Source organism: Anabrus simplex, chromosome 1 (genome assembly GCF_040414725.1).
Source record: "Anabrus simplex isolate iqAnaSimp1 chromosome 1, ASM4041472v1, whole genome shotgun sequence".
Classification (NCBI taxonomy): domain Eukaryota; kingdom Metazoa; phylum Arthropoda; class Insecta; order Orthoptera; family Tettigoniidae; genus Anabrus; species Anabrus simplex.
In genome coordinates this window covers 1621394676-1621409871 of record NC_090265.1, presented here as the reverse complement: position 1 = coordinate 1621409871, position 15196 = coordinate 1621394676, and the positions used below count along the sequence as shown (strand labels likewise).

At 40.7% G+C, this 15196-nt stretch overlaps 1 protein-coding gene across 1 annotated transcript in view; it reads right to left on the bottom strand.

The window, feature by feature from the left end:
* Positions 1 to 15196, bottom strand: part of Ten-a (tenascin accessory) — a 596228-nt gene that overhangs the window by 198435 nt on the left and 382597 nt on the right. The window contains exon 16 of the mRNA XM_068225631.1: positions 14254 to 14489. Within this exon, the coding sequence (XP_068081732.1) occupies positions 14254 to 14489 (236 nt within the window). The remainder of the gene's footprint in view (positions 1 to 14253; positions 14490 to 15196) is intronic.

Genomic DNA, 15196 nt, shown 5'->3' with positions numbered 1-15196 from the left:
GCCTACCATTACAATGAAAACTCCCTAACCCAGTCTTCATATGAGAAAAGACGTTGGTGACTTGCCCATCGTGCTTCTAGGGCAACTTTAAGAGCTATGAAATTTAATACAGTCTTGCTAGCAACGTTTACACTACCTAACCTAGAATTCTGTATAAAATTTAGAATTCCGTAGCGAAGCACGGGTACATCAGCTAGTCACATAAATATGATTGTTAATAAAGGGTACAGATCTCTGCACATGGTTATGAGGGTATTTAGGGGTTGTAGTAAGGATGTAAAGGAGAGGGCATATAAGTCGCTGGTAAGACCCCAACTAGAGTATGGTTCCAGTGTATGGGACCCTCACCAGGATTACTTGATTCAAGAACTGGAAAAAATCTAAAGAAAAGCAGCTCGATTTGTTCTGGGTGATTTCCGACAAAAGAGTAGCATTACAAAAATGTTGCAAAGTTTGGGCTGGGAAGATTTCGGAGAAAGGAGACGAGCTGCTCGATTAAATGGTATGTTCCGAGATGTCAGAGGAGAGATGGCATGGGAGGACATCAGTAGACGAATAAGTTTGAGTGGTGTCTTTAAAAGTAGGAAAGATCACAATATGAAGAAAAAGTTGGAATTCAAGAGGAGAAATTGGGGCAAATATTCGTTTATGGGAAGGGGAGTTAGGGATTGGAATAACTTAACAAGGGAAATGTTCAATAAATTTCCAATTTCTTTGTGATAATTTAAGAAAAGGCTAGGAAAACAACAGATAGGGAATCTGCCATCTGGGCGACTGCCCTAAATGCAAATCAGTAGTGATTGATTGATTGAGCTTATGACTTATGAATGTTATGAAATAATTAAAGTTAGACAGAAAGTGATTCCTAATCAATATTTTACTCTACATCTAGATTCCCCTATAATATAGCTGGTATCTGATGGAAGTGAATGGATGACATTTTGGTAAGTAAATCAATTTAGGAAGGACAGCTGAATCAGAAGCTTTACCAACATAGGTAATCACCTAAGCAAAACGAGAAGTCTGAAATGTAAATAATTTGAAACAGATTTGAAATCTGTGATAAAATAAAGGTATCAAATGAAGTGTATCATATTTCTTTTTGGCAAAACAACTTGAGTTATTAAACACAATTCCAAGAGAGAATACAAGCAGTGATTAAGGAATAAATGTAACCTATAAAACAAGGACTAATAATAATGGCACGTGGCCTGTGTAGAGGCCTGGTGCAAGTCTTTCAAGTTGATGCTGTATAGGTGACTTGCGCGACTGTGAGAATGGAGCCCTAAAAATGAAGAATTCCAATGCTCAAAACAGAACACACACCCAGCCCCAGAATGATCCGAATTAACCAATAAATGTTAAAATTCTCGACCTGGCTGGGAATCGACCTGGGACCCCTTGAAGCACAGGCCAGCATGCTAACCATTTAGTCTGGAGCTGGACAATACATGATCCTCCGCTGTGAACCATGTGACCTTGCCGTGGTGGGGAGGCTTGCGTGTCCCAATGAAGCAGATAGCTGTGCTGCAGGTGCAACCATATTGGATGGGTATCTGTTCAGAGGCCAGACTAATTAATGGTTCATCGAAAGGGGGATAGCAGCCTTCTGGAAGTTACAAGGGCGGCAGTCTAGATGATTGACTGATATGGCCTTGTAATAATACTCAACATGGCTTAGCTCTGTTGATACTGCTACACTGCGGAAAGCAACAGGAAACTAAAGTCATAACTACCTCACGAAGATATGCAGCTCTCTCTGTATGAATGATGTACTGATGATGGCTTCTTCCCGGGTAAAATATTCCGGAGGTAAAATAGTCCTCCATTTGGATCTCTGGGTAGGGACTACACAAGAGGGGACAATCATCAGAAAGATGCATACTGACATTCTGCAAGTCGGAGTGTGGAATGTTAGAAGTTTGAATCACTGTGGTAAGTTAGAGAATCTGAAATGGGAGATGGATAGACTAAAGTTAGATGTAGTTTGTATAAGTGAAGTACGTTGGCAGGAAGAGCAGGATTTTTAGTCAGGTGACTACAGAATTATCAACACAAAATCAAACATGGGAAATGCAGGATTTGGTTTAATAATGAATACGAAAATAGGACAGCAGGTAAGCTACTATGAACAACATAGTGAATTATTGTTGTCAAGATAGACACCAAGCAAATGCCCACCACAATAGTGCAGGTGTATATGCCTACTAGTTCAGCAGATGACACAGAAATCAAAAGATTATATGAAGAGCTAGAAGATTTAATACAATATGTAAAAGATGACGAGAATCTAATTGTGATGAGAGACTGGAATGCAGTGGTAGGCCAAGGAAGAGAAGGTAATACAGTACAAGAATTCTGACTGGGACAAAGGAATGAAAGAGGAAGTCGGTTGGTAGAATTCTGCACAGATCATAATTTAGTCCTTGCTAATACTTGGTTCAAAGACCAATAACGATGGCTGTATATATGGATAAGACCTGGAGACACTGGAGGGTATCAAATAGACTTCATTACGATTAGGCAGAGATTCAAAAACCAGGTGCTGGATTGCAAAACATTCCCAGGAGCAGACGTGGACTCTGACCACAACTTGTTGGTAATGAAATGTCATCTGTTGAAGAATTGGAGAAAAGAAGGAATACAGAGAGATGGAAACTAACCAAATTGAAAGAAAAGAGTGTGAGGGACTGCTTCAAGGAACATGTTGCACAAGGACTAAATGAAAAGGCTGAAGGAAACACAACAGAGGAAGAATGGATAGTCATGAAGAACAACATCATTAAGGCTGCTAAAGAGATGTTAGGAAGAAAGGAAAGATCAACTAAGAATCACTGGATAATTCAAGAGATACATAACTTGATTGATGAACGACAAAAGTACAAGAATGCAAAAAAAAAAGAAGAGGGCAGAAATGAATACAGACGATTAAAGAATGAAGTTGATGGGAAGTGCAGGAGAGGTAAGGAAGAATGGCTGAAGGAGAAATGCAAGGATGTGGAAGGTTGTATGGTCCAAGGAACGGTAGATGCTGCATACAGGAAAATCAAGGAAACTTTTGGAGAAAGGAAACAAGGTGTATGAATATTAAGAGCTCAGATGGAAAACCACTGCTAAGGAAGGCAGAAAGATGGCAGGAACATATCCAACAGTTGTATCAAAGTAAAGACACAGTTTATATGGTTCTGGAACAAGAAGAGGCTGTTGAGGTCAGAATTTGACAGAGCTTTGAGAGACCTAAACAGGAACAAGGCACCTGAAATTGATGACATTCCCTCTGAATTACTGACTGCTTTAGGAGAAACCAGCCTGGCGAAGTTATTCCATTTAGTGTGTAAGATGTATGAGACAGCAGAAGTACCATCCGATTTTCAGCCGAATGTTGTTATACCTATTCCCAGAAAGCCGGTGCTGACAAGTGTAAAGACTACCACACAATTAGTTTAGCGCCTTATGCCTGCAAAATCTTAACACTTATTATTTACAGAAGAACAGAAAGACAAGTTGAAACTGAGTTGGAAGAAGATCAGTTTGGCTTCAGAAGAAATGTATGAACACGTGAAGTAATCCTGACTACTTCTGATCCTAGAGGATCGAATTAAGGAGGACAAGCCCACATACATAACATTCGTAGATCTTGAATGATTACACCAAGCTATTTGAGATTCTGAAGGTGATCGGGATCAGGTACCGAGAACGAAGAATTATCTACAATCTGTATAAGAATCAGTCTGCAGTGATAAGAATCAAGGGCTACGAAAAAGAAGCAGCAATCCAGAGAGGTATGAGGCAAGGCTGCAGTTTGTGTCCCCTTCTTTTCAATGTGTGTATAGAACAGGTGGTAAAGGAAATCAAAAGAAAGAAATGGCGTATGGCTTTTAGTGCCGGGAGTGTCCGAGGACATGTTCGGCTCGCCAGGTGCAGGTCTTTTGATTTGAAGCCTGTAGGTGACCTGTGCGTTGTGATGAGGATGAAATGATGAAGAAGACAACACATACACCCAGCCCTCTAGCCAGAGAAATTAACCAATGATAGTTAAAATTCCCAACCGTACCAGGAATTAAACCCGGGACCCCTGTGACCAAAGGCCAGCACGCTAACCATTTAGCTATGGAGCCAGACAAGTAAATCAAAGACAAATTTGGAAAGGGAATCATAATCCAAGGAGAGGAAATCAAAACCCTGAGATTTGCTGATGATGATGTTATTTTATCTGAGACTGCAGAAGATCTGGAGAAATTGCTGAATGGTATGGACAGAGTCCTGGGTAAGGAGTACAACATACATATTACTCGCACAACTTTTAGTGATACATGGGCTCTCTAGTGCTGAATCGGTAGACCTCGGTTATTTTCGAGATTCGTATTGGCAACCTTTGAAACGCAAACTATTAATTGTTTAAGCGTCGCTGTGAGACATCCAGCATACACTTTATGTACTAGTACTGTTGCTATTTACACAGCAAAGCCAAACTATAGAATTCATGCTAGAACAAGATTCGAATCAAGAAATTTATATAATGTTATATAATGTGCATGTGAGGCAGTTGTTGGCTTAAGTTAATAAAGGTTTTAGAAAATTCATATCGATCGATCATATTATATATTCAATTCAGATTTAATTTACATTCAGTTGGCAGTATTACCGGAGCCGGGAGAGCTCCCTCCTTACTCCTCACTCCCGTCACACCAAATATCACTAAACGTTGCGCAAGTAATACATACATACATACATACATACATACATACATACACACATACATACCTTTCAGCATTCAGTCTGCAATCCTCTGTGAATTTACTAAACATTGCCACAATCCTCTAGTTGCAACTAGTGCTGTGGCCTCATTTAGTTCTATACCTCTTATCTTTAAAATGTTAGAAACTGAGTCTAACCATCATCGTCTTGGTCTCCCTCTACTACACTTACCCTCCATAACAGAGTCTACTATACTCCTAGGTAACTTATCCTCCTCCATTCACCTCACATAACCCCACCACCGAAGCCGGTTTATGTGTACAACTTCATCTATCGAGTTCATTCCTAACTTAGCCTTTATCTCCTCATGCCACGTACCCTCCTGCCATTATTCCCACCTGTTTGTACCAGCAACCATTGTCGCTACTTTCATGTCTGTTACTTCTAACTTATGAATAAGATATCCTGCGTCCACCCAGCTTTCACTCCCATAAAGCAAAGTTGGTCTGAAAACAGACCGATGTAAAGATAATTTCGTTCGGGAGCTGATTTCTTTCTTACAGAGTTCTGTCGATTGCAACTACGAGCTCACTGCATTAACTTTACTGCACCTTAATTCAATCTCACTTACTATATTACCATCCTGGGAGAACACACATCTTAAATACTTGAAATTATCTGCCTGTTCCAGCTTTGTATCACCAATCTGACATTCAATTCTGTTGAATTTCTTACCTACTGATATCAATATAGTCTTCAAAAGCTCACTTTCATACCATCCACATTGCACCTATTTTCAAGTTCCAAGATATTAGACTTAAAGCTTTCGGCACAATCTGCCATTAAGACCAAGTCGTCAGCATAGGCCAGACTGCTTACTATATTTCCACCGAACTGAATCCCTCCCTGCCACTTTATACCATTCAGCAGATGATCCATGTAAACTACGAAAAACAAAGGTGAAATGTTACAGCCTTGTCCAACCCCTGTAAGTACCCTGAACCAAGAACTCATTCTACCATCAATTCTCACTGCAGCCCAATTTTAATAATCTACCCTTAATCCGTAGTCCCCTAGTATGGTGAACATACTTTTCCCTTGATACTCTGTCATATGCTTTATCTAGATCTACGAAACGTAAACAAAACTGTCTATTTCTCTCATAGCATTATTAAATTACCTGGCACATACTGAAAATTTGATCCTGACAGCCCCTCTGTGGTCTGAAACCATACTGGTTTTCATCAAACTTCCTCTCAACCACTGATTGCATCCTCCCTTCCAAGATGCCAGTGAATACTTTGCCTGGTATACTAATCAATGGGATACCTCGATATTTGTTGCAATCTTTCCTGTTCCCCTGCTTATAGATAGGTGTAATTACTGCTTTTGTCAAATCTGAAGGTACCTTACCAACAATCCATTTTAATTTTATTGCTCTATGAAGCCATTTCATCCCTGCCTTCCCACTATACTTCACCATTTCAGGTCTAATTTCATCTATTCCTGCCACTTTATGACAATGGAGTTTATTTACCACCTTTTCCACTTCATCAAGCATAATTTTACCAACATCATTATCCTCCTCCTCATGAGCCTGGTTGTTTGCGACACCACCAGGAATATTTCCTTTTACGTTAGGAAGATTTTCAAAATATTCCCTCCACCTGTCCAGTGATTCCCTAGGATCTATTACGAGTTCACCTGAATTACCCAAAACACTGTTCATTTCCTTATTTTCCTCCCTTCCTAAGATTCTTTATTACTGTCCAAAAAGGTTTCCCTGCTGCTTGACCTAGCCTCTTTCCACGTTATTACCAAAATCTTCCCACGACTTCTTTTTGGATTCAAAAACTATTTGTTTTGCTCTGTTTCTTTCATCTACGTACAATTTCCTGTCTGCATCAGCCCTTGTTTGGAGCCATTTGTGATAAGCCTTCTTTTTACATTTACAAGCTGCTCTCTCTTCATCATTCCACCAAGATGTTCACTTTTTCCCATCTTTACACACAGTTGTTCCTAGGCAATCCCTTGCTGTTTCTGCTATGGCATCCCTGTATGATACCCATTCTCTTTCTATATCCTGAACTTGCTTACTGTCCAATGTTCGGAACTTCTCACTAATCCTATCCATGTACTTCTGTCTAATTTCCTCGTCCTGGAGATTTTTTATTCTTATTTGTTTGCGACAGATTTCACCTTCTCTGTCCTAGGCCTAGAGGTACTTAGTTTACTACAGATCAGATAGTGGTCTGTATCATCGAAAAGTCTCCAGATAACCTGTACATTCCTAACAGATTTCCTGAGTTCGAAGTCTGTTAAGATATAGTCTATTATGGATCTGGTACCCCTACCCTCATCCTTCAGTTCTATTTCTAACTCTTGCATTGAAATCGCCCATTAGCTGTTGACCTTGACTACGATGTCACTCAATGCTTCATAAAACTTGTCAATTTCATCATCATCTGCACCACATGGTGAATACACGGAGACAATTTTCGTCCTAATTCCTCCAACTGCCAAATCTACCCACATCATTTGCTCATTTACATGCCTAACAGAAACTATGTTGTGTGCAATGGTATTCCTGATGAACAGCCCTACCCCACACTCTTCCTTTCCGTTTTTAACACCTGTCAAGTACACTTTGTAGTCTTCTATCTCTTCCTTATTATCTCCCCTTACCCGAATAGCATTTACTCCTAGCACATCCAGATGCATCCTCTTTGCCGACTCAGCCAGTTCTACTTTCTTTCTTCCATAAGCTCCATTAATATTGATAGCTCCCCATCAAATTCAATTTCATTCGCCAAGTTGTTTCTAAGAAGCCTGTCAAATAGGAGAGGGACTCCGTTACTCCCATAGAATGAGCAAAGAAGGCCTTTCTTAAGAAAAGAAATTTGCTCACTTCGAACATTGATATAGGAATTAGAAAGATGTGTTTGCAGACTTTTGTCTGGAGCGTGGCATTGTATGGAAGTGAAACATGGATACTAACTAGTTCAGAAAGAAAGAGGATAGAAGCTTTTGAAATGTGGTGTTACAAAAAATGCTGAAGGTGAGATGGATAGATTGAATCATGAATAAAGAGATACTGAATCAAATTGGTAAGAGGAGATTGATTTGGCTAAATTTACCAGACGGAGGGATAGAATGATAGGACATATCTTAAGACACCCAGGACTTGCACAGTTGGTTTTTGAGGGAAGTGTAGGTGGCAAGAATGGTAGGGTTAAACCAAGTTATGAATATGACTAGCAGATTAGAGTAGACGCAGGATGCAGCAGTTACGTATAAATTAAAATGTTAGCACAGGATAAGGTGGCAGGGAGGGCTGTATCAAACCAGTCTATGGACTGATGACTCAAACAACAACATACACATGATTAAACGTAAGGATATAACCTAAACTATAACACATGAATTTTCTTTCACTTATACACTGACTGACAGAGCAAATGCAACACCAAGAAGGAGTGGTTCGAAAGGGATGAAAGTTGGGGAAAAAACAGAGACGGCACGGACGAATAATTGATGTTTATTTCAAACTGATATGCAGGTTACACAATGCGCACGGCATCGACTCAGTAGGATGTAGGACCACCGCGAGCGGCGATGCACGCAGAAACACGTCGAGGTACAGAGTCAATAAGAGTGCGGATGGTGTCCTGAGGGATGGTTCTCCATTCTCTGTCAACCATTTGCCACAGTTGGTCGTCCGTACGAGGCTGGGGCAGAGTTTGCAAACGGCGTCCAATGAGATCCCACACGTGTTCGATTGGTGAGAGATCCGGAGAGTACACTGGCCACCGAAGCATCTGTACACCTCGTAGAGCCTGTTGGGAGATGCGAGCAGTGTGTGGGCGGGCATTTTCCTGCTGAAACAGAGCATTGGGCAGCCCCTGAAGGTACGGGAGTGCCACCGGCCGCAGCACATGCTGCACGTAGCGGTGGGCATTTAACGTGCCTTGAATACGCACTAGAGGTGACGTGGAATCATACGCAATAGCGCCCCAAACCATGATGCCGCATTGTCTAGCCGTAGGGCGCTCCACAGTTACTGCCGGATTTGACCTTTCTCCACGCCGACGCCACACTCGTCTGCGGTGACTATCACTGACAGAACAGAAGCGTGACTCATCGGAGAACACGACGTTCCGCCATTCTCTCATCCAAGTCGCTCTAGCCTGGCACCATGCCAGGCGTGCACGTCTATGCTGTGGAGTCAATGGTAGTCTTCTGAGCGGACGCCGGGAGTGCAGGCCTCCTTCAACCAATCGACGGGAAATTGTTCTGGTCGATATTGGAACAGCCAGGGTGTCTTGCACATGCTGAAGAATGGCGGTTGACGTGGCGTGCGGGGCTGCCACCGCTTGGCGGCGGATGCGCCGATCCTCGCGTGCTGACGTCACTCGGGCTGCGCCTGGACCCCTCGCACGTGCCACATGACCCTGCGCCAACCATCTTCGCCACAGGCGTTGCACCATGGACACATCCCTATGGGTATCGGCTGCGATTTGACGAAGCGACCAACCTGCCCTTCTCAGCCCGATCACCATACCCCTCGTAAAGTCGTTTGTCTGCTGGAAATGCCTCCGTTGATGGCGGCCTGGCATTCTTAGCTATACACGTGTCCTGTGGCACACGACAACACGTTCTACAATGACTGTCGGCTGAGAAATCACGGTACGAAGTGGGCCATTCGCCAACGCCTTGTCCCATTTATCGTTCGCTATGTGCGCAGCACAGCGGCGCATTTCACATCATGAGCATACCTCAGTGACGTCAGTCTACCCTGCAATTGGCATAAAGTTCTGACCACTCCTTCTTGGTGTTGCATTTGCTCTGTCAGTCAGTGTACATATTAACCTAACTTGCATCATGTTCAGCAGTAAACATTACTAACTCGCTGTGTAAGTTGAATTCCTAACCTTCGTTAAAGAAAATGTTTTGTCAACACATCTGACTCCTGCAGTCAGTCTAAGAATATCAGGTTATTTTGTGCGCTTTAAAATAAATCGCTTGGGATTCGAGATTTTCACACACTGATATTTAAAAATTGGAATTTAAACATAATTACTCCATCCTTAATTTATCATTATCACTGATAATTACTGCTCACTGTCATCCCCTTTATATAATTGTTATGCTTTGTGGCGAAGTGTATTGTGTGTTCAGCATAACAGAGTGTGCAGCCACTGAAAATAAAGAGACTAAGAAGGAGGTGCAGATTGGAAAGAAATAAGAGTTAGAAATAGCTGTGGAAGTAAGGAGAAATTGAAGGAACTTACTAGGAAATTGAATCTAGCAAGGAAGGCAGCTAAGGATAACATGATGGCAAGCATAATTGGTAGTCATTTAAATTTTAGTGAAAAATGGAAGGGTATGTATAGGTACTTTAAGGCAGAAACAGGTTCCAAGAAGGACATTCCAGGAATCATTAATGAACAAGGAGAGTGTGTATGTGAGGATCTTCAAAAGGCAGAAGTATTAAAATTTACATATGATAACAAAGATATTTACAATAAGATACAAAAGTTGAAAACTAGAAAAGCGGTTGGATTTGATAAGATTTCTGGGGATATACTAAAGACAATGGGTTGGGATATAGTACCATATCTGAAGTACTTATTTGATAATTGTTTGGTTGAAAGAGCTATACCAAATGAATGGAGAGTTGCTATAGTAGCCCCTGTGTATAAAGGAAGGGGTGATAGACATAAAGCTGAAAATTACAGGCCGGTAAGTTTGACATGCATTGCATGTATGCTTTGGGAAGGCATTCTTTCTGATTACATTAGACATGTTTGCAAAATTAATAACTGGTTCGATAGAAGGCAATTTAGTTTTAGGAAAGGTTATTCCACTGAAGCTCAACTTGTAGGATTCCAACAAAATATAGCAGATATTTTGGATTCAGAAAGTCAAATGGACTGTATCGCGATTGACCTGTCTAAAGCGCTTGATAGGGTGGATCACGGGAGACTACTGGCAAAAATGAGTGCAATTGGACTAGACAAATGAGTGACTGAATGGGTTGCTATATTTCTAGAAAATAGATCTCAGAGAATTAGAGTAGGTGAAGCTTTATCTGACCCTGTAATAATTAAGAGGGGAATTCCTCAAGGCAGTATTATTGGACTTTTATGTTTTCTTATATATATCAATGATTTGAGTAAAGGAGTAGAATCAGAGGTAAGGCTTTTTGCAGATGATGTTATTCTCTATAGAGTAATAAATAAGTTACAAGATTGTGAGCAACTGCAAAATTACCTCGATAATGTTGTGAGATGGACAGTAGGCAATGGTATGATGATAAACAAGTTTAAAAGTCAGGTTGTGAGTTCCACATATAGGAAAAGTCCTGAGTTTTAATTACTGCGTTGATGGGGGTGAAAGTTCCTTTTGGGGATCAATGTAAGTATCTGGGTGTTAATACAAAGAAGGATCTTCATTGGGCTAATCACATAAATGGGATTGTAAATAAAGGCTACAGATCTCTGCACATAGTTATGAGGGTGTTTAGGGTTGTAGCAAGGATATAAAGGAGCGGGCTTATAAGTCCCTGGTAAGACCCCAACTAGAGTATGGTTCCAGTGCATGGGACCCTCACCAGGATTACTTGATTCAAGAACTGGAAAAAATCCAAAGAAAAACAGCTCGATTTGTTCTGGGTGATTTCTGACAAAAGAGTAGCATTACAAAAATGTTGCAAAGTTTGGGCTGGGAAGAACTGGGAGAAAGGAGACGAGCTGCTCGACTGAGTGGTATATAATACCAATATAAATGGTCCGTTATTGGACATTATAAATTTTCCAGCTAACTCATTCCTGGTTGCCAGCATTTCACCCCCGTGTGCTAGGTTGGGCTCATCAGTTGGTGCCTAGCACACCAACCAAGACGCCTGGCTAGTGCATACCGTGGAGGCCACTGCGTAGGCTACTTGAAGCCACCGGCAGTGCCAATGCACTATGAGAGACTTTGTCTCACTACATGTCAAGTAAATACAAAACATTATTTCCACCTTCTCAATACATATCAATCCTGCAATGTTTACAATAACATTACAATATTATTAGGTACTAGTTTCAGTTCTGTTAAGAACCATCATCAGCCAAGCCGAGACAAGTGTAAATTATATTGCTAAAACAGATTAATGCAGTGAAATGAAATATGAAGTGATGGCCTAAAAATGGGGTGAAAATGATATACATCTAAATAAGAACAGTAGTATGCGACAATATTATTTAAAAAGTTACAATAAATAAAAAAAAACAGTAGTATCAACTATTATCACAAATAGAATAAACAGCTCTAATTGACGGAGTTGCACATTTAAATTGGTTGAATCAGATATAAACAAAGCCCAGAGTTTCCATTAGGTTCTAGAAGATGTGGATCAACATTGCGCAGAGGGAATTTTTGTTCAAAAGTCCAGAGCGGAGGTTAAAAGATGTCAGAGCTGTAGAATGTATCTTGAGGTAAATTGAATCTTGTTTTGGTGCAAAGGAGTAATCCCAATTCAAAAGGGAACCAAAATGATCCTTTTCATTACCACCACCACTATCACTACCAAAAATTGACACCTGCTTGGCCATCAGATGATATAGATGTTGATTCCCATAGGGAATCTGAAATATTTGTCCTGAATGAGTAAATTTATAATACCAATATAAATGGTCCGTTATTGGACATTATAAATTTTCCAGCTAACTCATTCTTGGTTGCCAGCGTTTCGCCCCCGTGTGCTAGGTTGGGCTCATCAGTTGGTGCCTAGCACACCTACCAAGACGCTTGGCTAATGCATACCGTGAAGGCCACTGCGTAGGCTAGGTGTGCTAGGCACCAACTGATGAGACCAACCTAGCACACGGGGGCGAAACGCTGGCAACCAGGAATGAGTTAGCTGGAAAATTTATAATGTCCAATAACGGACCATTTATATTGGTATTATAAATTTACTCATTCGGGACAAATATTTCAGATTCCCTATGGGAATCAACATCTATATCATGAGTGGTATATTCCGAGCTGTCAGCGGAGAAATGGCGTGGAATGACATTAGTAGACGAATAAGTTTGAGTGGCGTCTTTAAAGGTGGGAAAGATCACAATATGAAGATAAAATTGGAAACAAGAGGACAAATAGGGGCAAATATTCATTTATAGGAAGGGGAGTTAGGGATTGGAATAACCTACCAAGGGAGATGTTCAATAAGTTTCCAATGTCATTGAAATCATTTAAGAAAAGGCTAGGAAACAACGGATAGGGAATCTGCCACCTGGGCGACTGCCCTAAATGCAGATCAGTATTGATTGATTGAACTCGGGCCACTTTGAACTGTTGTTGCTTATGAGCATCAGTAAGCAAATGTGGGACATACCCTGCACAGACTTTTCGATACTGCAAGACATTTGACAGGATCGTCAAATAGAGGAGTGTCCAGATTCCATACCAGGAGGCAGTCGATTCATTATCTCATCAATACTGACGTGTTTATCTTCGTTCACTACATTCCGAACTGCATTACCTGTAGCTGTAAAGGGCCTGGTGCTGCACTTGTCATCACGCAGATTTTGCCATACTTATAGGAACCATGAACACCAGAGGTGAACCATTTGGATGCTCATGCATCCTTCATCATAAGCATACACTAAATGGCAATGAATTTCGATAGCAGTTTCACTTTTTGCTGTGAAAAAGTGAATAACAGAACAGAGTTCACAAGTGGACATGCTTCCAAGTGGTAGCTCCATGGCAGCTGGCGACGTACTGGTGAACACGGAGCAAACACGTGCTGTTGAAGGTCAAGTGCAGCCACCACACCCCAATGGAAGTTCCTACAGTACCCACTTCGTTTTAAAAGATGTAGTTTGCAGAGAAAAATATAGGGAAACTTATTTATTGGATGGCCTTTGTATGTGTTTCAGTGGGCTTGGCAGTCTGATGTGTAATAGCACCTGTCACTCATTGAGAAATGCAACAGGAAACCATTTCACTGCTCATTATTTATCTAGTTTGACTCTGTAGTGGCACCCTAGCTTTTAAAGACAGATGATGGTGGGATAATGGTAACCAACCAGCCTTTGGGCTATGGACACAACATGCAAATTGGAAAGACGTTGCTATTTGTCCAAATAGAGAGTATACCAGTTTATACAAAGAATATTGTAAGAATTCTAAAGGAATCAATATTTCAAAAGGGTATAATAACACTAAAGCCAGAACAAAGTATAATATATGTAGGACTTGCTTCATTGTCCTCCATATCCTTACCAGTTGTTCTTCTGTTTCTCCAAGCTGGGCACTGGTACCTTACAACTATGTACGGTATTATTATGCTATGGCATTAAATTCAGTATGTCAAGGCATAAGATAACTTCAATGTACAAACTAACAGACTGCCAGATTTTTGCCAGGATTTTGAGGTACTTCTTTAATGGCAGTATAGCTAGTTTATATGTCACCTGTATGAATGTGAGCTCTCTCTCCCTCTTTTTCTCCTTTCTTTCATGAAAACGATTCTTGGAAAATAACTGTATAATATGGACGCACCTTTTGGATGAGCCAGCTTTGCTTGATAAGCTGGACCTTCATCTCCACAGTGATTTTCATCTCCAGGAATGCATCTCTCTCCAGAACCAACAACAGGCTCGAAGTTAATGGCAGGTTCTTCAACTGGTTCCACAGATAATGCTCGCAATATCTGGTGCTTCTCAGGGTTAGAAATGTAGAGATGGCCATCAGCAGGAGAGACACTCAGGTAATACTGGTAGGAGACTTGTGTGGCACTAGAAATAAAGGTAGATAATATTAGACTATCCATACTGTATTTTATACTCAGAAGGGACCACCCAAGGGGAAATCTGCAATCAATTCAAATAATGTTGCACTAAAATTTATTAATTTATAAATTCAGGTCATTAAAAATCGTTAAAAGAAATGTATAAATGTTCATCAATTCTGTGAAGAAGCGATGTATCAAATGTATCACCAAAACTTACTCAAAATGGAAATCGATCTTCAACCTATTAAGTTGAAGGTCGATTTAGGTTGAAGGTCGATTTCGATTACAATGCGGTTGTGAAAATTCAATATTCATTACTCAAAATGGGTTTCTTATGGAATAAGTACAATTCTACGGAGATGGATTCGCGTTTAAACATATTATCATAGAATTTTTGCTCCCTCTGCAAATCAATGGTAGAATATCAGCCATTGGGTCCCATGATAGTAGGTTCAAACCTGGCAGAGGTAGTCAGATTTTTGAAGGGCGGAGAAGAGTCTATTTGTAACTTCATGTCATACTATGGCAGCATGGAAAAGATCACAGATTTTGTGTTTACCGACAAAATGAATTTGAACTTGGTAGCAAACAGGCTGCTCAAAGAGTTCCAGCTTCTCTGCGACCTGGTAGAGCAAAAAAAAGAATGTGGAAATTGTCAAGCAGGCAGCCTAAATGGTGTCAAATCAAAATGCCTGCAACACAACAGTTAAG